Genomic DNA, 20,649 nt, shown 5'->3' with positions numbered 1-20,649 from the left:
AAAGCCGTCATGGGTTTTATCTTGTTGTTTAAAGTCTAGAGATCTGGAATGGTGTTTTCTTTTTCACTCCTGGTGTTGGTGGTTTTTGTTTTCTTTTTCTTGATCAGTGTTGTTACAGGTAGAGCAGGGTCATAATCTTTGCAAAGGGTCAGCTTTTGATTTTGTTGATTTTTCTTTATTGTGTATTTGTTTTATCTTTAACTTTTGTTGGTTAGTTTCTTTGTTTACTTTCATGGATTTAAGTTGCTGTTATTTTTCTAGTCTTTTGATAGCTTAGATCTCAGTATTTATTTTCATAATGTATGCATTTAAAGCTGTAAATTTCTTGGTAATTACTACTTTAGGTTTATTCCCAAGTCTTGATTTCATATTTCTATTATCCTTAAGTTTAAAATATTTTATTTCTATTGTAGAATCTTCTTTGACCCATAGTTATATAAAAGTATATTGCTTACTTTTGCCAGTTTTTAAAGTTACCTTTTTCTTGATTTCGCATTTGATTCTACTATGGTCATATACTACATATGGTTTCATTATTTTTGAAATTTACTGCGACTGGATGGTCCAATGAAAGGTCTATTTTGGTAAATGTTCTGTGTGCACCTAAAATAAGTTTACATTCTGTAGGGGCAGCTGGGTGGCTCAGTTGGTTGAGCATCCGCCTTCGGCTCAGGTCTGATCTCACGGTTTGTGGGTTCGAGCCCTGCATCAGGCTCTGTGCTGACAGCTGAGAGCCTGGAGCCTGCCTCAGATTCTGTGTCTCCCTCTCTCTCTGCCCCTCTCCTGCTCTCATTCTGTCTCTCTTTCTCTCTCAAAAATAAATTCTAAAAAAACATTAAAATTTTAAATGAGTTTATATTCTGTAGTTGTAGATGTAATGATCTTATGGGGCCAGTTAGGTAAGATCAGTTATCTCGGTGCTTTTATTTTTTTGTTTTTATTTAAATTCCAGTTAGCACACAGTGTAATATTATTTTCAGGTATACAATATAGTCATTTCACATTTCTATAAAACACCCAGCACTCCTTAATCGCCGTCACCTGTTCAGCCCATCCTTCCACCCACCTCCCCCCAGTAACCATCAGTTTATTCTCCACGGTGAGACTTTTTAATTTTAATATAATCATCCCTGTGCTTGTTCTTCTCTATAATAGGCATCTCCAATTCTTCTGTTATTTTTCTCCCAAAGCCTTTCTCATTTCTGTAGTAAATTCACTACCCTCGTTTAAATTGAAAAAAAAAAAAAAAGTTTAAATACAGTATTTAATATGTGAGAACCAAAGAGAAACCAGCAACAGACCTTTCTTACTGTGGCTCCAAAGAATTTTTTGAGAAATCTGGAGAGACAGAAGCATCTCCCCATTTGGGAATTTTTCAGAAAGAGGAAGCCAGCAGTCTTTCCAGCCTCTAGAGTGGTTTTACTAGTGCTGCCAGGAGACAGAAGAATAGACCAGATGACTTCCTGAAATCCCTTTGGGTGTAACGAATCTGAGGGATAAAAAGTACAGGCAAAGCAGTACAGTGTGGTTGTATGTGGAAAAGCGTCAAACTTCTGTGCCTTTATATAAAGTGACAAACCCCTTCCCTTCCCTGTGAAATGTGGAAAGTTCGCACGAGGGAGGATCCAGGGGGGCGGTGGCCAACAGCAACGTGTCGGGAGTCCGAGGGGAGAATACGGCAGTTACCGGAAGGGGGAGCCCAGGCCTGCTGTGGGCGCGGTTCTGCCCACGCCCCTTCTGAGGCCTAGCACCTACTCAGGCACAGAGTCCCAGCACGGTTTCCACAGACATGAGGGCATTTTAAGGTAGCGCATCTGTCAGAGGGTTGGAACCATCGATGTGCAGAGACCGTTTTGGAGTGGCGGGCTCCAGGGCGTGCCTGAGGAACTAGGGCAGAGACCAAAGGGCAGCTCACAGGCTGCATGCATCCCAAAGCGAGAGAGGGAAAGGTGGGGCTAGTGTAAGAGGTAAGAGAGAGTGGATCTAGAACCCTTTCCAGAAGACAGCTCACTAGAGCACAGCTAGGTCATGTTAGTCCTGTCTCCCGAGGCAGGTAGACTGGCCGAGAGGGTGGGGATCACTGTGCACCCAGTGACCGTTCACAGCACCCCGGCTGGAAGGCTGTTTTAGAGAAACACAGTGCCAGAACGTGAAGGGACCTTAGGGATCATCCTGTCACCTGATGCTTTGTTGCCGAGCAAACAGAGGTGCAGAGAGGGCGGTGACTTCTTTAAGATGTGCCATGGGCGTGGACTATCCCCCTGCAGGTGCAACACAGCAGGCCCTGGGCACGGAAGGCCAGACCGTGTTCGAGAGCCCTCTTTCCTTCCAGTGGCAGTGATTTGAGCCCACAGACGTTTGGATTCGAGACCTAATACTGCGGATCATTATTTATTTAATTGGAAGAAAACACAGGGGTCACTTGCCTGTTTATATGGGTCATATCCCTGTTGGAGAGCAGAGGGTTTGGGAAATGTTACATTCCCTCTCCAGCCCTGAAATCAGGAGCTGAAGAATGCTCTTCTCTGGCCCTGCGTGTTTCTGACTTGTTTGACAAGCTCTAGTGAGCTACCAGATGTGGGAATTCTTTTCAGCCTGGGATAATTTATTTATCTGTTTATGTATTTTACCAGGAAAGTATCTATTGAGTCCTTGATACTCATTTGCAAGGAAGCCCTGGGGGAGCAGTAGCAGCATATAGTGTTACTTGAGTGTGATTTTTTTCCCCCCTAAGTCTGGCTGCTTTTATTCCAGACCTAAAGAGCTGGGAAATAAAATGCAACTTGTTCCTCCTCCCCTCCCCCGCCTTTAAGAGAGTTTCAAACATGTGGCAGAAAATGAGCCAGGCGGACTTGGCCGAATGTATGAACCCGTGAATTTATTTTTCCTTTCATACTTTGATCCTCATTTCCAACCATAAAAATTATTAGTAGCACTTAAGCGCTGAACATTTTTCACCTGAGAGATGTGAAACGCTCTTGGCTAATAATACTGGTTATAAAGTCAGTACTTCATGTGCGGATGGGAATTGGCTTAGAGTGGCCGTGTGTTGCAGGCGCACAAAAATGCTGATGCCTTCCTTTCACTGGCTGGGTATCCGTAGGTGGCAGAGGCTGGTTGAACCTCTTGGGTGCTAATGAATTTGGAGAATTTAGTTGTATTATTTTGTTCATAACTCCCTGGGGTAATGGCAAGTACATACTCTCAAAGAATCGTGGCAAGACAGCAAGATAGCTTAGAATGCTCCGCTTTTTTTCTGGACGACATACAACCATCTCTGAGTGGCTCTCCTGGTATAGGAAGAACCGAGAGGAAAGGCACCAAGGGGAGAGTGAGCTCGGTGTGTGTGGTCGGCGAGAAGCAGATTGACCTGAGGAGGGAGGAAGTTGTGCCTCGGTTAACAACGGAAGCTAGCTTGGTTACACAACGTAGGGCCAGCTGAAAAGCTTAAGAAGTGGTAGAAAGAAGGACTGTAGGTTTGTATGAGTGTCTGGTCCAAAGCAGTCAGATCACAGGATGAATGCGAAACAGCAGACACTAAAGACAGCGAAGGCCAGGTGGATAGAGGTGGGAAGTCTATAGACTTAATGTTCAAGTGGATTAAAGAACCAAAGAGAAGAAGACAGGCTTCCCCATAGCTCACATTTAATTTGTGATGAGGGAGCTTGGCTAATTGAAGAATTCCAGAGTTGAGGCCCTGTATAACAGTTACATTTGAAACAGAATTTGTAGAATTTGGAGATACTTCTATATTCATCCAGGGAGAGCAGACAGATGGTGTAATCTGTGATCCTAAGTAAACTATCCCACTTTTTCTCTCCTTGCTAGAGGAGCTGAGAGGTGAAGACAGCCTATCATAGAGTAGCCTTCATGGTAACCTCTAGCAGATAATTTAAAGAGAGAGAGAGAGAGAGAGAGAGAGAGAGAGAGAGAGAGACTATCTCTGTCCTCTTCATTTCTCTCCAAGCTTTCTGCCAGTGAAAGTGCCACAGATACTGAGCCGGGGGAACAAATAAATGTAAAACAAGTGTTGGGCTGGGTCTAAAGATTGTTTCTCACAGACTTGTGGTTATGATCCTTCTGATAGGTTAACTGCTTTCCTCCCTAGATGTAAGCCAGAGCCCTAAATCTTACGACGTGCTCTGGTTTGTTGGGAATACAGGAGGCTGACTTCAGAAGAGTTTTCCTTGATGGCACATGGAACTCATCCTGCCGTGGGCTCTAGGGCAAGCTTACCCTTAGGGTTCATCTAGGGCACCAAGAAACTCAGTTCTTACACAGCCAAGACAGATAAAAAAGGGAACGTCCCTAAAGGAGGACCCAAAATGCAAGGGATATCCTCTCAGTGGGCGGATAATCTAATTGCTGGAACCGTCTCAGACTTCGGAAAGAACCAGTGCCGTAGATTTCCATTCTTTGACCTCTTGGCTGACTCGGATCCTTGAGCTTTCACAGCGTCTGACCTAGTGGGTGACTGAGAGGTTCCAGTATTTCCTTCTCTTCTCTGAAGGATGGACTCTCCTCATGGCCGCTGGCACTAGGATTCACTGTGAGCTGGGCCCATTTCTGGCACGCACAAAGTCAAACCTTGCAAAAGCTGTTCTGGATTAGCATTTGTGCTGGGTCTGACACTAAAGCTTTACAGTGTAGCTAGAGCCAAAGTGGAGCTTTTTAGAATTATACGTTTCTTAGGACTCGTGGTGTGCCCTCCTCATCAATTACCTGGAGAAGTAGATGGCTGTAAGCTCTTTGGACCTTGTGCATTATGTCTGAGTGAGTGATAGTACATTTCCTGAGCCCGGCCGTAATATCGGTACAGTGGTGAATGTTGAAAAACACATCTGTCCGTCTTTCCTTACTTTGTTCACTTTCTTATGTACCCAAAGAGTGGGCATTATAGAGACTGTTGTCTTCCGAAGAGGACTAGGCCAGATGGCTCATTTCGGTGACTGTCCCTGCCCAGAAGGTGTAGTCAGAGCCTCCCTCAGAGGAGACATGTGGAAGACTGTGGCTCTTTCATAGAGAGATCTGTCCCTGGGGTGTCCCTTATTGCTGCGGGCTCCGTTTGCAGCCTGGAGGAGAGTCCCGAGGAATGTGTTAGGTCTGTCCTATCTCCAGCTTGCACTGATTCACACCCGGGGCTCCCGGGAGCCGGGGAAGCCGTGCATGTGGGCCGCTGCTACAGCCGGGGCTGCTGAAAGAGGACCCGAAGCCACGGCCAGGAGCCCACGGAGGTGCTGAGAGGAGCTGCGGTGAAGTTTGACCTCTCAGAGCTCTTCTAAAGCGCCCAGTCCCCACTGGAGAATAAGTCAAACAAATATTAAGGGAAGGAAATCGAATATCTATGCTGAACGTTGGAGTAAGATCTGAGCATTTTAAAAGAGTGCCCAGTTGGGAATTACAATAGAGTGACACTTTTTTCTTCCCCACTGAGCAAATTAAAATGACAAGCTCAGAATTTATTTACCTAGCCATTAATGAAACATCCTATCTTCCCTGTCCCAAAGAGGGGGAGTGTGCTTCCTGCTGGCACATCTTCCCACCGAGGTGTCTCCTCCTCACTGACTTCCCCCCCAGATAAGGCAGGTGAGTCGGTTTCAATATGTTTTCCATAAGCGCTTATTTCTTGCGGGGCAGTGCTGGTGCTCTTCTGCCCTCTCCACCCCCGGGCCTGTGTGCTCCCCACCGAGCCTCCGCGTCTCTCCCGTCTGCGGCACCAGCGGGCCCACCTGGCTCTGTGGCTCCGTGCCTCAAAGAGCTAATGCTTATAATGTGGGATAGTTATTTTAAAGAGGTGTTGGTACACTTGATGGTTTAAAGAATGCATACTTTTCCTCCCCACCCCCATTCAAAAGGAGATATCTGCAATGATATTCCAACCTGAAAGGATCCATATGTTTGAGGGTTATTGTTCCAAAAGCTGCCTGTTGTCTCGTTGGGATTGATTACAGGCTTTGGCTGCTCCAGGAATTCAGAGCTTCAGAATTTGGCTTATGATTTGGGGATATGGGGAATTCATCTTGCATGGGCTGCTTATCTGCCTTGATTTTGATAGAGTTGCTTAAGGGAGGTGTGTGGACAGGCCTTGGCATAGGGCCAGGGGAAACGAAAGCCATAGCAGCATCCAGGCCATGAGCGTCCCCAGCATCTGGGGGGCTGGGCGGGGGGGGGGGGGGGGGCAGCGTCTGTAGCTTTCCAAAGAAAATTCTATGTTGTTCCCCAGTGTGAACCTGCATCCTTCACTGCCGGTTATAAACCTGCTTGCAAAATCATGAATTGGACACCGTGGTTGTTGATTGCTGCTGCATTAAACCTAGCAATTTCACATTTTGGAAGAATAAAAAGAAAGCAAGCTTAAAGGATCAGAGTAGTCCCCTGACTTCAGAATGGTCGTGACTAGGAACAGTGAGTCTTTAGAAAGCAAGGTGAACTAGTCAGTGTAATGTTTACGGCTCCCCTCTTAGATCAGATTTATTTCTTGGTGCTCGCAAGTTGGTGCCTAGGGTTCTCGTTAATCGTGATTGCTGTATGTTTGCTACTCTCTGTTGACGGGTTTAGATCAGGCATTGGCAACCTTAGTTTCTAGTTTCCCAACCAGCCTTTGAGTTGGACTGAAGATGTGAGGGTTGGGGCAGAGGTCCTGTTGACCCTCTGCTCGCTTCTTACTGCTAGGCCCCTAATTACACCCACGGCCTAGATCTCTGGGGCTAGATTGAAAAACTCCCCTAATTCAGAGTAGCCCATTCAGGCAGGATTGTGTCTGCCCTGTTTACTACTCCGTGCCTAGTGCTTAACACATAGTGGATGCTCAGTAAATATTTATTGACGGAATGAGTGAACTTAATGTGTTCGGACATTGAATTTTCTGTAACATACAGTTTCTGAGAGTAAAATTACTTGTTGTTCAAAGTTAGATGATCCCCTCTTCTGTATTCAGTGAGAGAATCCACGTAGAGGTTGTCTACTTGCTGGCCTGCTAATAAACACATAGCGAAGAGTAATTTTGTACTAATTACTTACCTGGTTGGGGGCAGTGGAAATCTCAACCCTCACTTTGTAGTTCTCTTAAAATGAAATCCATGAAGTCTTTTCCTTATTCCCTGGTCTCCCACCCCCAACCCAGAAGTAATCTTACCATCCTCTTAACTCACTTTTGTGCTTTTTCCTGTGTCCTTGCTCTCTTTCATGTCTAGCTTTTTGTGCATATGTCACTAGCTTTTCTAAACAATTAGGCCCTTAATAATAAGATACATGCTTTATTTTTGTATACATTCTTTGGATTGTAAGACAGTCCCTAAAAATTATGCTGAGTGAAAAAAGCCAATCCCAAAAGGTTGTATACTACGTGATTCCATTTATATAACCTTCTTGAAATTATAAAATTATAGAAATGGAGAACCCACTAGTGGTTGCCAGTGATTGAGGGGGAGGGTGTCTATAAAAGATCAGGCGGAGAAAGCTCTGTATCTTAACTGTGTCAGTGTCAGTGTCATGTGATATCACACTATAGTTTTGAGGTGTTGCCATTGGGGGAAACCGGGTAAACGGTACACAGGCTCTTCGTTCATTATTTCTTACAACTGCTTTCGAATTTGCAATTATCTCAAAATATTTGATTAAAAAAATAGTAGGGACTCAGTAAGTATCTGTGAATTGAATGTATAAATTAATTGACAAATAGGAATACTCATCTCTCTCTATCCCCAAACTTTATGATTTTAGCTTGCTGCTTGATTGCCTTTCTAGAACTTGATATTAGAATTAATATTCTTAACAGTAGATGGAATGAGTCTGAATTTTTAAAAAAATGCTGTTGAGGACATCCTTTGTTTTGACAGTTTGGACTTTAAAAAGAAATTTTTTTTAAATGTTTTATTTATTATTGAGAGACAAAGAGCACAAGCGGGGGAGGGACAGAGAGAGAGGGAGACACAGAATTTGAAGTAGGCTCCAGGCTCTGCGTTGTCAGCAAAGAGCCCGGTGTAGGGCTCGAACCCACACACCATGCGATCATGACCTGAGCCAAAGTCGGATGCTTAACCGGAGCCACCCAGGCGCCCTGACAGTTTGGACTTTATTTTAGTTTTTGCCTTTTATCGTAAGGAAATGCATTTTTTTGGAAATGCATGGGATATAAATAAATAAATAATTTGAAAGAGTCCCTCAGCTGCTTGATTCCCCACCAGGACATTATGGGGTTTAAGCAGACATATAAGGAGGGCATCATGCTGAATTAATTCATGCATAATCCGTTTGGAACCACACTGATGCCTCAGCCAGGATTACAGAGTTTATGGTCAGTGCCACTTCTTCCCTTTGCACGGTGAGACGAGAACAAAGTATTGGCCAGTTTTGTAGTAGTGTCCCCGATTGCTAGGCGATGGAAGTCACCAGGGCAGTGACCTGAAGTAAGGAGAGTTCCCCCTTACTGGACAGAGCTCGTATCTTCGGTCCCCCCTCTTTTAAATTGAGCCTCACCAAAATCAACTGGAAATTCTGAAGCCTCAATAATAGTTATTCATAAAAACTAAAGTTTCCGTTTTCCACTCGATTTAAAGGATTTAAAGAGAGTAGCCATTTGACTTATCACTTTTCTTCTTTTAACTTTATTAAACAATCCCATGGGACCAGACTTAGAAATAGTATCCCCCGTCCCCCCCCACCCCGAGCTGAGGTTATGGAAATAAAAATGATTTCACGTTTAGTGTGTCCTGAGGAGTGTGAGATTGGAAAACCCACGACCCAGTCCTGACCCATCCCGTACCGCTCCCGTCCCCTCAAACTCACGTCTTTCCTTCTCTTTGTTATTCTCTCTCAGGAGAGTCATTGCCTCGTGAAAGATAGTAGTGGAGTTTAATCTTTCATTCAGCTGCTTTTTGCTTGTATTTCCTTCTCTGTCCCGAGCCTCCCCGATTACCGGGATCCAGCAGACACACGGATGTCATCGGTGGGGTCTCACTAGTTTGCTGCACAGCTGACAGGACTTCCTTCTTTTAATGGTGTGAGCATGTGGCTTTCTTTGCTAAATGGGAACCACATTCATGAAGAGCCTTCAGCTTTTAGCAGACGAACGCCGGGGGGAGCACAGGGTTTTGTGGGTTTCCCCACCTCCTCTCCCTGCCCGTTCTACCCTCAGCTCGGTCAGTACGCGTGCGTGACTCTTCCCGTGTCTGCACTAGCACTCGTGTAGAGCACCGGTCCTGAATGCCATTCCAGACAGCACCGCCTGACTTCTTTGTTTCCCAAGCGGGGCGCTGAGTGTGGGGAGATGAGGCGCTTTTCAGCCTCGGGAGAGTGGGAAATCCTGCGACTTCATGCACAGATGCCCAGGCTGGGAGTTAGGCTCCAGCTTCGGCTCGAACTGACAATGTAACGTTGGGAGGGCCTCTTCTTCTCCAGCTGTTTTCTCATCTGTACGGCGAGGGAGCCGCACAGAATGAGCTCTGCCTGCCGCGTGGCCTCCAGCTGCGGATCTCTGAAGTGGCCCGGGCAGGGGCCAGCAGCTCAGACTGCCAAAGCGCGAGTCTTCTCCTTACCATCCACAGAAGACCCCTGGTTGTGCCATCGGGTGACACGGTACAGATCAGGATGAGGAGAATGTTTCAAAGCCAGCTTCTCCAGCAGGGTCTTCTTCATTGTGGTTACCATTGCGGGATTTAATGGTACACTGTCTCAACTCTGGCCAACCCCAGCCTGTCTCTTTGCCTTCATCACTGCCCCGAGTCCGAAGAGAGAACTCGAGAGGAACGGGAGAGCATGTCTCCCAGCACCACGGCACTGACCTTCAGCCAGACTGGGGCAAGTAGAATGGCTGCCCAAATCCCAGAGGGCTCCCCATGATCCTGGCTTTGCTGCTTGGCTTATTTTAAGCAAACCCTGGCCTTGGATTGGAAAGGTCTCTCGGGCACACTGAAGTGATCCAACAGGTAAATCTTAATACCTAACACAGCGTGTACACGTATTTGTCAAAACCAACCAGCATCAGGGAACTCCAGGTGACAGCTCAGGGCTCCCTCGCTCTAGATGTCTAGCGTTGGCATTTAACTGCATCCCGGGTGTGGATGGAGGCTCTTTGGCTTTTTTGCAAAAAGACCTCTTGACGAAAACTACCAACCACCGGTGTGACTAAAACGCATGAGCTGAGGGGCGCCTGGTGGTCAGTCGGTTAAGCGTCCGACTTCGGCTCAGGTCATGATCTCACAGTTTGCGACTTTGAGCCCCGTGTCGGGCTCTGTGCACACAGCTCGGAGCCTGGAGTCTGCTTCGGATTCTGTGTCTCCCTCTCTCTCTGCCCCTCCCCTGCTCACGCTCTTTTTCTTTCAAACATAAATAAACATTTAAAAAAATTTAAAAAAAAGCATGAGCTGAAAATGAAGCCAATCAACTCAAGCCCCAGTCTACTTCTTTTCAGGAAATTCCAAATATAAAAGGTGAGCTTTGTTCCTGGAGGGCTGAGAGTGAATCCGATAACTGGCCCTTCTGTGGAAACTGGCCAGGAATTGGCATGCAGCCAGCTAGCCCTCTCCCATCTGGGCAGCATGCAGGACAAGCCCGAGGGAAGAAGGGCCACTAATCCAAAGATGTTCAAAAGTCAGGATCCCAGCAGCTCTGCCTCCGCTGACCCAGGCGTGTGACCACGGGGTTTGGGCTGGTTCCTGGGGTTCTGTTCCACTCTGATGGTTAGGGATGGACACAACCCAGGGGCCGTGTACAAGGACAGAAGTGAAACCGCAGCCCGGTTTGATGTGCCTTGGATCGATATTTCCCGCATTTCCCTCACTGCTTCTTCATCTATCTGGGCTCCTGACTCCTGATACATGTGGTATCCCTCTCACCCAGTAGCAATATCCCTGTGGAACTGTGTCTTTGAACTGTGATGACTACAGCAGCCCCTTCAGAGAGTTGCTTTTCTCCTAAAGCTGACCCGTGATTTCATAATTGCATAGCCCAGATGGGTACCACCTGTTGTTACACCTTCCCCCTGCTCCCCCCGGTCTGTTTCCTGAATCTGTGGTTAGCACACACCCTGGGTTTAAAATGCACTCTCCAAGTTAGCTTGGAATATAGTGCATTAGCTAGCCTCTTTTCAGGAACATTTGTTGGGTACCCATATGTGAACGGTACTTTAAACCAAAGTTAAATAATGCGGGCCGTGTACTTTAGAGAGTTACAACTCACAACTGATCACAGCTGGGTTAGTTTCTTTGGGAGTATGTCAGTGAGGAAGAAGATAGAAGATTTTAGCCCTGAAAGGACGTTAGAGGCCATTTAATCCAGCCCCTCTTTTGCAGATGGCAAAACGAACGCAGGACAACCTGAAGAGTTTGCTTGCACAGCTCCTCAGTGGCAGGGCGAGGCCTGGATCTGCTTTACCCAGATCCTCTTGGGGCACTTTCTGTAGCAGGTGATCTAGGCTGCCTCGTGTGCCTTTGAAACAAAGATACACGGTCCTAGTTTGATCAGCTAGCATTGGGAAGCCACAGAAGACCTCAGGAAGTTGGAGGGAGGGAGGAAGGGAGAGAGGAAGAGAGAGAGAGGGGAGATAGATAACTCTGAAAACAGCTCAGTGAGCATAGCTGGGAGTTCAGAGAAGAACACATTTCCATAATCCAGGTAAGAGGTGGTCAGGACCAAGTTTGTAAACTTTTGAGTGGAAGCGAACAGCATGGTATTACATTGTTTAAACAGTGATGTGGAATTGGCCCCTAAATGTAAGGATTCTGTGTCTCCCTCTCTCTCCCCCCACCTCTCTCTTAACTCTCTCACTCTCTCTCAAAAATAAACATTAAAAAAATAGATGAGGACAGTCTATACAGAGGACTTCAGCAGTGCAGGCAACACCGTCGAGTAATGGCTCAGTGACCTGAGCATAGCTGTGGAAGCACTGTTACTAGAACCCCAGGGATATCGTGTGAAGTTTCAGATGCCCGCACTGCAATAGATAAAGGCATCTGTTAGCAATGACAAAAGGCTGACCCCAGAGCATTTCCCTGAGGTAAAAAGAAAAAAGTTGAATTAGAGTGGGAGGTGGGTAGCCATGAGGGGAGGGGGTGGAATTAGAGTTCTCGCTCTGCTGGCTGGGAAGATGCTTTACTGTCTACATAATCGACTTCGTACTACACTGGGGCTCGATCAGAGAGGGCCCATCCTGCTCGGCCCCACTCTGTTTTGATCCCGTAGTCAGCTGCAGAGTTATAGATGAAGTGACAAGGATGATATCTTGATTGTATCCAGCTGCCTGGAGTAAGTCAAGGGCAGAGAGGCCCCGCCTGCGGAACAGCGCTCACCAACGGCTCCAAAGGAATCTGAAGTTCAGGACACCTCTGATGCTTTTAGAACAGCATAGTTCAGCATTCTGTGACCCAGTGTCACCGAATTAAGTCCCTGTGGAGGGAAGTCTGATAAGTGGCTTCAGCCAACAGGAAGAAGACTGAAATCCTGACGGTGTTGGACCCTAAAACTGAGCCAGTGTTATTATGGTTGCTGCCAGTGGGGGCTTGCAGAGAAGGACCCGTGGGAAAGCGCAGGGATTGCAAAGCTTTGTTGACTCAAAGTGGATGCGGGGAAGATGCAGCTTTCATCCGGCAGGGGTGCCAGCTGAATGGATGCCTCCACCCGTCTGTGCCCCCCCCGCCCCCCCCGCCCCTTCCCCACCCCTGGTGTTTAGTTTACTTACTTGTGCCTGGAGCCCTTTCAGAAGCTCTTTAATTCCACTGAGGTGACTGCGGCAGCGGCGTGACTTGAACAGGCAGGTGTCCGGTGTTGGCAAAAGGAAACTGGCGGTGCGTTTCATGGAGGGTGCTCGGGCCCACAGACCAAACAGCAGTTATGGCTCACATACTATGTTGTTGCTCTGCGCTCTATAAAACTGTAAGAGTATCATATTATTTTAATCTGCTGAAACACAAGCCCCAGAGTAGGAACACAGCAGCAGCCTTACACATCCGAGGAAATGTTTGACACGACTTCGTTTGTCTGCAGCTATTATGACGATGGCTGTGGCTGATTAACTCTGTTGGTTACAACATGGTGTTAATGAGGCCAAGGTTGTGGGTTTGAGAGGTTTCACACAAAGGAAACCCCAGGCCACGCTCAAGACCCAGGTCAGAGAGCCCATAAAAGCACGTGGATGATCACAGGAGGACTGGGTGAGACAGTGTAATGACTCAGCGAATATCCCTTATCCGCTTCTGGAGAAGCCGTTTAAAACATGTGCTTTGGTGATGGTGAATTATTACTGTGATCCTCACACGCAAGGGATATCCCAGTATTACTCGTGGTAGCTGTCGAGCGGTACCGTTGCAGACTTTCTGAATAAAGGAGGACACTGGCTGTGATCTGTAGTGCCTTCTTGTATTCTCAGCTTTTTCAAAAGCCTGCGAGAGCCTCCGTGTCCGTACGTTCAGAAAGTGCGCGTGGAACGCTGCCATGCGCGGGTGCTGTTCTTTGTGCTTGAGAAACCACAGGGAAGAAGACTAAACTTCTGTCCTCATGGAGATAAACAATAAGGAAACAATAAATAACCAAAGCAATTTCAGAAAATGAAAGTTTGGTGAAGAAAAAGATGGAGTGAGGGGATGTGATGGAGAATGGCCGGGTGGGAGAGGTGTTCACCTTGGCTAGGAAGGTGTTAAAGGGCCTCTTAAAAGTAGGCGACATTTAAGCAGAGACCTCACTGATGAGCAAGAACCAGCTTTTTGAAGAGCTGGGACAATATCCCCGTCAGAAGAAAAAGACACAGAGGTTAGGATTAAAGAACAGAAAGGCCACTGAAATGTGGAAGAACATGGTAGAAGAGGTTGGAGAGTGGGTGCACCCTTCAGAATATGCTAAGGAATTTGGCTGTTATTCTGGTCATGGGAACCCATTCTTTGTTTTGTTTCAGAGCTATAGCATTTCTTAAAGATTTTGGGGGTGTTGGGTTGAAGTGTGTCCCTCTAAGAAAGATATATTGAAATCTTAACCCTTAGTAACCTTATTTGGAAATAGGATCTTCTCGGGTAATAAAGTTAAAATGAGGTCATTGGGGTGGGCTCTAATCCAGTTGGACTGGTATCCCTATAAAAAGGAAAATTTTGGGCCCAGAGACACACACACAGAGGGAGGAGGGCCATACGAAGACAGAGGTTAGGAGTGATGCACCTACAAGCCTAGAAAGACCCAAGATGGACAGCCAAATGAAGCTGAACAGCAAGGAAGCATCCTTCCCCTATAGGTGTCAGAAGGGAGCATGGCCCTGCCAGCACCTTGACTTCAGACTTCTAGATTTCTGTTGCTTTAAGCCGCCTGGTGTGGTGAGTCTGTTCCACTAGCCCTGGCAAACTACAGAAGGGGCGGGGGGCGCTGGCCCACTGGCTGTGCCTCTGGGCAAGCAATGACACATCCTCCCTGGACTCAGTGACACCTAGGCATTGAGGAAGCCTCTGCTTGCTGCAGCATGTGACCATATGACATATATATGCGGGGACATATATGATGAAGATAATATTAAGATGTATATATGTGTATATATATATGTATATATATATGTGTGTGTGTGTGTATATATATATTAAGATGTATATATGTGTATATATATGTATATATGTGTATGTGTATATATATATATATACATACACATATATATGTATACACACACACACACACACAAACACACACAAACACACACAATGGGATACAGCCTGTTGGCTGAGTTACCCTGTATAGAGTACAGATTTTTCTCAACATGCCATAGGGTTACCTGATAAGCCCATTGTAAGTTGAAAATGCATTTAGTAAACCTGATTTACCAAACATCCCAGCTTAGCCTATTCTACCCTAAAAGGTGCTCAGAACACTTACATTAGCCTACAGTTGGGCACAATCATCTAACACAGAGCCTATAAAGTTGAGCACCTTGTGTAATTTATTGAATACTGCACTGAAAGCAAAAAACAGAATAGTTGCCTGGGTACAGGATGGCTCTAGATATATAGATTGTGGACCCCGTGGTCGCATGGTGACTGGAAGCTGCAGCTTGCTGCCACTGCCCAGCCTCATGAGAAAGGATCGTACTGCAGATTGCTAGCCCAGGACAAGATCCAAATGCAAAAAATTCGAAATACGGTTTCTACTGAATGCGTATTGCTTTTGCACCATTGTAAATGTCAAAAAACCATAAGTTGAACTATCCTAAGTTAGGGACCATCTGTACTCTAATATTCTTTTAGGAATAGTCCTCTTAGAGATACTCTATAAATAATGGTCTGGAAGGGTGAGAGTGGAAGCAAGGAGATGAGTTAGAGCCCTGTTAACAACAGTCTAGGTGAGAGAGGATGGTGGTTTGGGCTAGAGAGAGGGGTGGGAGAATTGGCAAGAGGTGGTCAGAAGTAGAGCCAGCAGGACTTGCTGATGGATGGGGTGTGGGGAAGCAGGAAAGGAAGGAATAAAGGCTGTCTCGTAGCTTTTGGGCTGGGGCAGTCAGGTATCCGGTTTATTGAGATGAGGAGATTGAGAGAACGGCTCATCTGGGGATATGGAATCAAGAGTTACGTGTTGGCCATGTTAAGTTTGAGATGCCTGTTTATCCAGTGGAAGATATTAAGGAAGTAGTTGGTTATCTCTGGAACATTCTGGGCCAAACAAATTTAGAGGTCAGTAGATTATAGAAGGTATTTAAAGGGATGAAAACTAGTTGAAATTAGAGAGTTTAAAGAATAGGGCACAGGACTGGACCCTCAGGAGCCTTAGAGGCCTGGTAAAGGATGAGGAATCATGGTGCTGAGACGTGGCAGCATGAACAGCTGGTAAATTGTCAATACTCCTTAACGATACACACTTCCTCTTTTTTAAAGGTTAAACTAACTTACACAGAAATACAGGGGGAAAGATCATTGGAGGTACCCCACCCCCAGTATACCAAATTTTGTTTCACAAAACCGTATCTAAGAACCTTTCCAAATGTGGAATTCAAGTTTTTGTTTTCAGTGTGTTACGTTATAGAATCAGGCACATTCTCTACACATGAGGCTTCTAAAAGGCCATAGGAATGGCTGTGTGCTCCAGAGAAATTGTTTTGTTTTGTTTTGTTTTGTTTTTTAAGAAACAGAGACTTTCTAAGGTTTCACAATTGCCAAATTTAATATAAACTAGGACAGTTGAGTTGCACGGTTTCATTTATTCTTCATGTGTGCATTCATTAAAAATGGAACCTATTTCCATAATCATTTGTTAAGGGATTACCTACCTTAGCCCAATTCAGTAAGCTATTTTCTTTTTTTTTTTTTTTTTTTTAACTTTTTTTTACTTATTTTTGAGACAGAGAGAGACAGAACATGAGCAGGGGAGGGGCAGAGAGAGAGGGAGACCCAGAATCTGAAGCAGGCTCCAGGCTCTGAGCTGTCAGCACAGAGCCTGATGGCGGGGCTCGAACTCACAGACTGTGAGATCATGACCTGAGCTGAAGTCGGACACTTAACCGACTGAGCCACCCAGGCGCCCCTCAGTAAGCTATTTTCAAGCAACCGCAGGAAGATTTGGAGGAAGTTAGAATCCGCATCTGTCTTTGAGTATTGACGGAATAACTAGCACCTGTTTAATTGAACATCTTCAGGGGTGCATTCTGATCTGAGCTGGTGAAGAGTTCAGCCTGGCGAGTCTGCATACCATGTGTATAACTTAGCACTGTGCTCGGTCGTCGTCTGAACTGGGAATTGATTGTTGATGTATTTCTTGCCTTAGGTGTGGCGGGAATTTCCTGACCGGTTGGTGGGTTACCCAGGTCGTCTGCATCTCTGGGACCATGAGATGAATAAGTGGAAGTATGAGTCGGAGTGGACCAATGAGGTGTCCATGGTGCTCACGGGGGCAGCGTTTTATCACAAGGTAAGAGGGGGGCAGCAGGCGGGGGCAGGTGGGTCTGAGGTGACCCAACTGAGAGCATGCTGTTTGTTCTGTTTGGCCCAGTTGAATTTCTGCTGAGTTTAGGAAAAATGTTCTAGTCCGAGGGCTTACGAAGGCCGTGTCGTGTCGTGTGTCAACTACACTAGTTAAGGAAGAAAGGCCATGTTGTGTGATTTTTTTAGTTATATTTCTTATTATACAGATAACGCATATACTGCTATTAGCAAATATGGAAAATTCAGAACAAATGTTATCATAGAAGAAAAGTCACCTGTAGTCCCATCACTCAGAGACAATCATTGTTACCGTATAGATGTTTTTTGCGGTTTGCCTTTTATTTATTTACTTATTCACGTACGCAGACTGTTGTAAATATTCTCATTAGCCTGCTTTTTGCATGTATTATGAGTTTTTTTAACATTAACGTTTCTTCGTAACATAACTGCTAATATGCTATTGTATTAATATTCCATAAATCATGTGTAACTATTTTTCTATCACTAGATGTTTAGATTGTGTCTAATTTTTTATTTGCTATTTTATTTATTTATTTATTTTACTTTTTTTGTTGAGAGAGAGAGAGTATATGAGTGGGAGAGAGGAGCAGAGGCAGAGAGAGACTCTTAAGCAGGATCCAAGCTCAGTGTCGGTCCCACGACCCCCAGCATCACGACCTGAGCCGAAATCAAGAGTTGAGCGCTCAGCTGATTGAGCTATCCAGGCACCCTTTGTGTTTTTTGCTTTTGGTTTTTTTGTTTTGGTTTGTTTTGCTATTTTAGATAAGCTTAATATCTAATGCTTAAATAGTGATCAGTATCCATTTTCATAATTGTGCTTGTGACAGATTTCTAGAAGTAGAATTACATCAAAGGGAATGAACATTTTGGGGAGGTTTTGATGTATATATTTGTCTGTTGTTTTGAGCATTGTTTGCACCAATTTGCACACCCAGCAAAATATAAAACTATCTTACTATTACCCCTCCTTGCATGAAATATGTAAAAAGAGAAAAATCAAACTGAAGCTGTTTTGATAAGTGAAGACGGATCTTACTGTTTTCACTCTGATTTGATTATTGTGGTTGAAATTCCTCTTGTGTCTTTTGTGTTTCCTCTCTTCTGAGAATTGTCACCTCATGTGTTTGACTTTTTTTACTAGGGAGAGGTTGAAGAGTGCGTATTGGACTTTAGAATATTCGGTTTGATGATTGAGTGCCCCTGGGAGTGTATAGTTTAATTGAACTCTAACAACTTGTCTGTTGTCAGCAGTAGCACAAGGTACTGATGTCAGGAGAACATCTGTATGTCTGTCCACCCCAGTGTAGTTAAGTTAACGAGCTGTATTGTAGTGATTGCTTGTTGGTATCTCGGCACTGCTGTGTATTTTTCAGGGCTCTGAATTTAGAAATGGGTTTTTGTTCTTGCCAATAAATAAATAAATGTTTATAATTCTTGGAGTTTATGGTAGTACGGTGTGTGCACTTTTTTCTCCATGAATGTCCACACTATTTCATACATGTAAGTGATGGAAGTAGCAGAATTGCCTCATATGTATTTTACTTTAAAAAACACATACTGGGGTGCCAGGTGGCTCAGTCGGTTAAGCGTCAGACTCTTGATGTCAGCTCAGGTCATGATCTCATAGTTTGTGTGTTTGAGCCCTGCATCAGGCTGTGTGCTGACAGTGTGGAGTCTGCTTGGAATTCTGTCTCTCTCTCTCTGTCTCTCTCTCTCTTTCTGTCTCTCTCCCTCCCTTTCCTTCCCTCCCTCCCCTTTCCTTCTCCCCCCCCCCCCACTTACTCTCTGTATCTTTCTCAAAAATAAATAAAAATAAACTTAAAAAAAAACACATACCTTTGCAGTGTCAGTCCACCATTAATTTATGTCTGTCTCTGTTTTCAATCTGCGGGGAGAATGTAGCAAAGAGGATTGAGCATTGTGACTCAAGGAAAAGAATTTGGTAGCGATCCATATACAGTGTGTCTCTGAATGATATTTTACTTATTAAATACATGGAACATAAGTCTGAAGCATCTGCATTCAAGGGCTTCACGCTCTACCTACGCTGCTTATAATAGGTGATTTTTATTTTTTATGTTATTTATTTATTTGGGGTTTTGAGGCAGAGAGAGCTCACACAAGTGGGGGAGAGAGGGAGAGAATCTTTTTTTTTTTTTTAAGTTTATTTTTGAGAGGGAGAACACAAGCGAGGGAGGGGCAGAGAGAGAGAGGGAGAGAAGGAATCCCAAGTAGGCTCCACACGGTCAGCACAGAGTCCATTGCCGGGCTTGAATTCACAACTGTGAGATCATGACCTGAGCTGAAGTCGGGCACTTAACCGACTGAGCCACCCAGGCGACCCAGAAGAGAGAGAATCTTCAGCAGGCTCCACCCTCAACTTGGAGCCTGACATGATGCTTCATCCCAGGACCCTGGGATCATGACCTGAGCCGAAATCAAGAGTCGGATGCTTCACCCGCTGAGTCATCTAGGTGCCCCAACAATAGGTGAATTTTAAAAGAATGACAGTATTGAAGATACTTGATCACCTGACCAGCCTTGTGATTAATCCTATGAGAGAAAGCTTGTCTCCACAATATGATTAAGTGACTCTTTGTCTTAACCATCAACCATTAAGTGGCCCCATCAACCATGGCCCACTGCCATTTGCATCTTTCTTCTTTTTGTCTTACCTGACAGTATTTTAATTACCTGTATACCTACAAAATGCCTGGGGATATCAAGAACTGGGTGGATGCTCATATGAACTGTGAAGACATTGCCATGAACTTCCTGGTAGCTAACGTCACGGGAAAAGCTGTCATCAAGGTAGGAGGCATGCTGGTCCAGCTCTGCTGCTAACTTTGTGATCTTGGGCAAGTCTTTGTTTCTCTGAGCCTGAGAAGTTCTCATAACTATAAATGAAGTGTTGGATTGGATGACTTTAAGCTCTCTTTTAGCTTTAAGATGCAGTCACATTGTAACGCTGAAGCTAGGCTTTGATAATTTAAACATATTTTCTTTTTTTAAAATACAGTTTCTTTGGTTACAGTTTTTAATCTCCAGTATGAGAGATAAAGGCTGTAATGGTCAATCTACAACTCATGTGTTTAAAAAACTTTATTCTCAAAGCTGATAGGGAATCTAGATCTGTTAGTTAAAGCATGCAACTTACATCTTTCTTAAAGTAGCTGATTTTTATTTTTTACAGACATAGAGAAGATAGTACACTTTGTGCAATGATAACTGTAGTTTTTCTAAACATTTTAAAATATCAGTTACCAGTTTTTAAAAGTATCTTTCCCATAACATATTAAAAGCTAAGAGTAAAAAAATAAATAAAAGCTGAGAGTACACAAGGATCACATGGGGATCTCTGTATCTGTAATGGATGTCTGTTTCTGAAATGTAGATTTTGCTCAAACCCAGATCCCCAGATACGAAGAGAGAGTTTCCTTATTTTTATGAGTGGAATCATCTTGACCTTCTTTCCTTCTGAATTCGGATTCCATATAAAAATGGGCTGTGCTTCAAGGACAGATTCCTATAATGGAGTCTTGCCGTACTGGCAGTACATTGGAAGCGTGGTATGGCCCCCACTGATTGTTCATGCTATTAATTGAGGGGAGAAGTCAGATTAAGCCAAAGTGACTAAAAAAGAGGAAGAGTCCCTATCTGTAATCTGCAAACTTGACCCAGTCCTCCCCCTGCCCTCTAACTTAGTCAACAGCTCACTGCAAGAAAAAGTCCAATATGTAAATCACAAAAT

The 20,649-nt window shown here is 44.8% G+C and overlaps 1 protein-coding gene across 2 annotated transcripts in view; it reads left to right on the top strand.

Annotated features, from left to right (window-relative positions):
• The window catches only part of EXT2 (exostosin glycosyltransferase 2), a 144,748-nt gene that overhangs the window by 115,923 nt on the left and 8,176 nt on the right, over window positions 1–20,649 (top strand). For both annotated transcript variants that reach the window (XM_060606442.3, XM_060606441.3), the window contains exons 11-12: window positions 16,720–16,863; window positions 19,581–19,709. In XM_060606442.3, the coding sequence (XP_060462425.1) occupies window positions 16,720–16,863; window positions 19,581–19,709 (273 nt within the window). The remainder of the gene's footprint in view (window positions 1–16,719; window positions 16,864–19,580; window positions 19,710–20,649) is intronic.

The sequence above is a fragment of the Panthera onca genome, chromosome D1 (genome assembly GCF_046562875.1).
Source record: "Panthera onca isolate mPanOnc1 chromosome D1, mPanOnc1 haplotype 2, whole genome shotgun sequence".
NCBI lineage: Eukaryota > Metazoa > Chordata > Mammalia > Carnivora > Felidae > Panthera > Panthera onca.
Note: the sequence above shows the minus strand (reverse complement) of the source record. Positions and strands in the feature narration are given on the sequence as shown.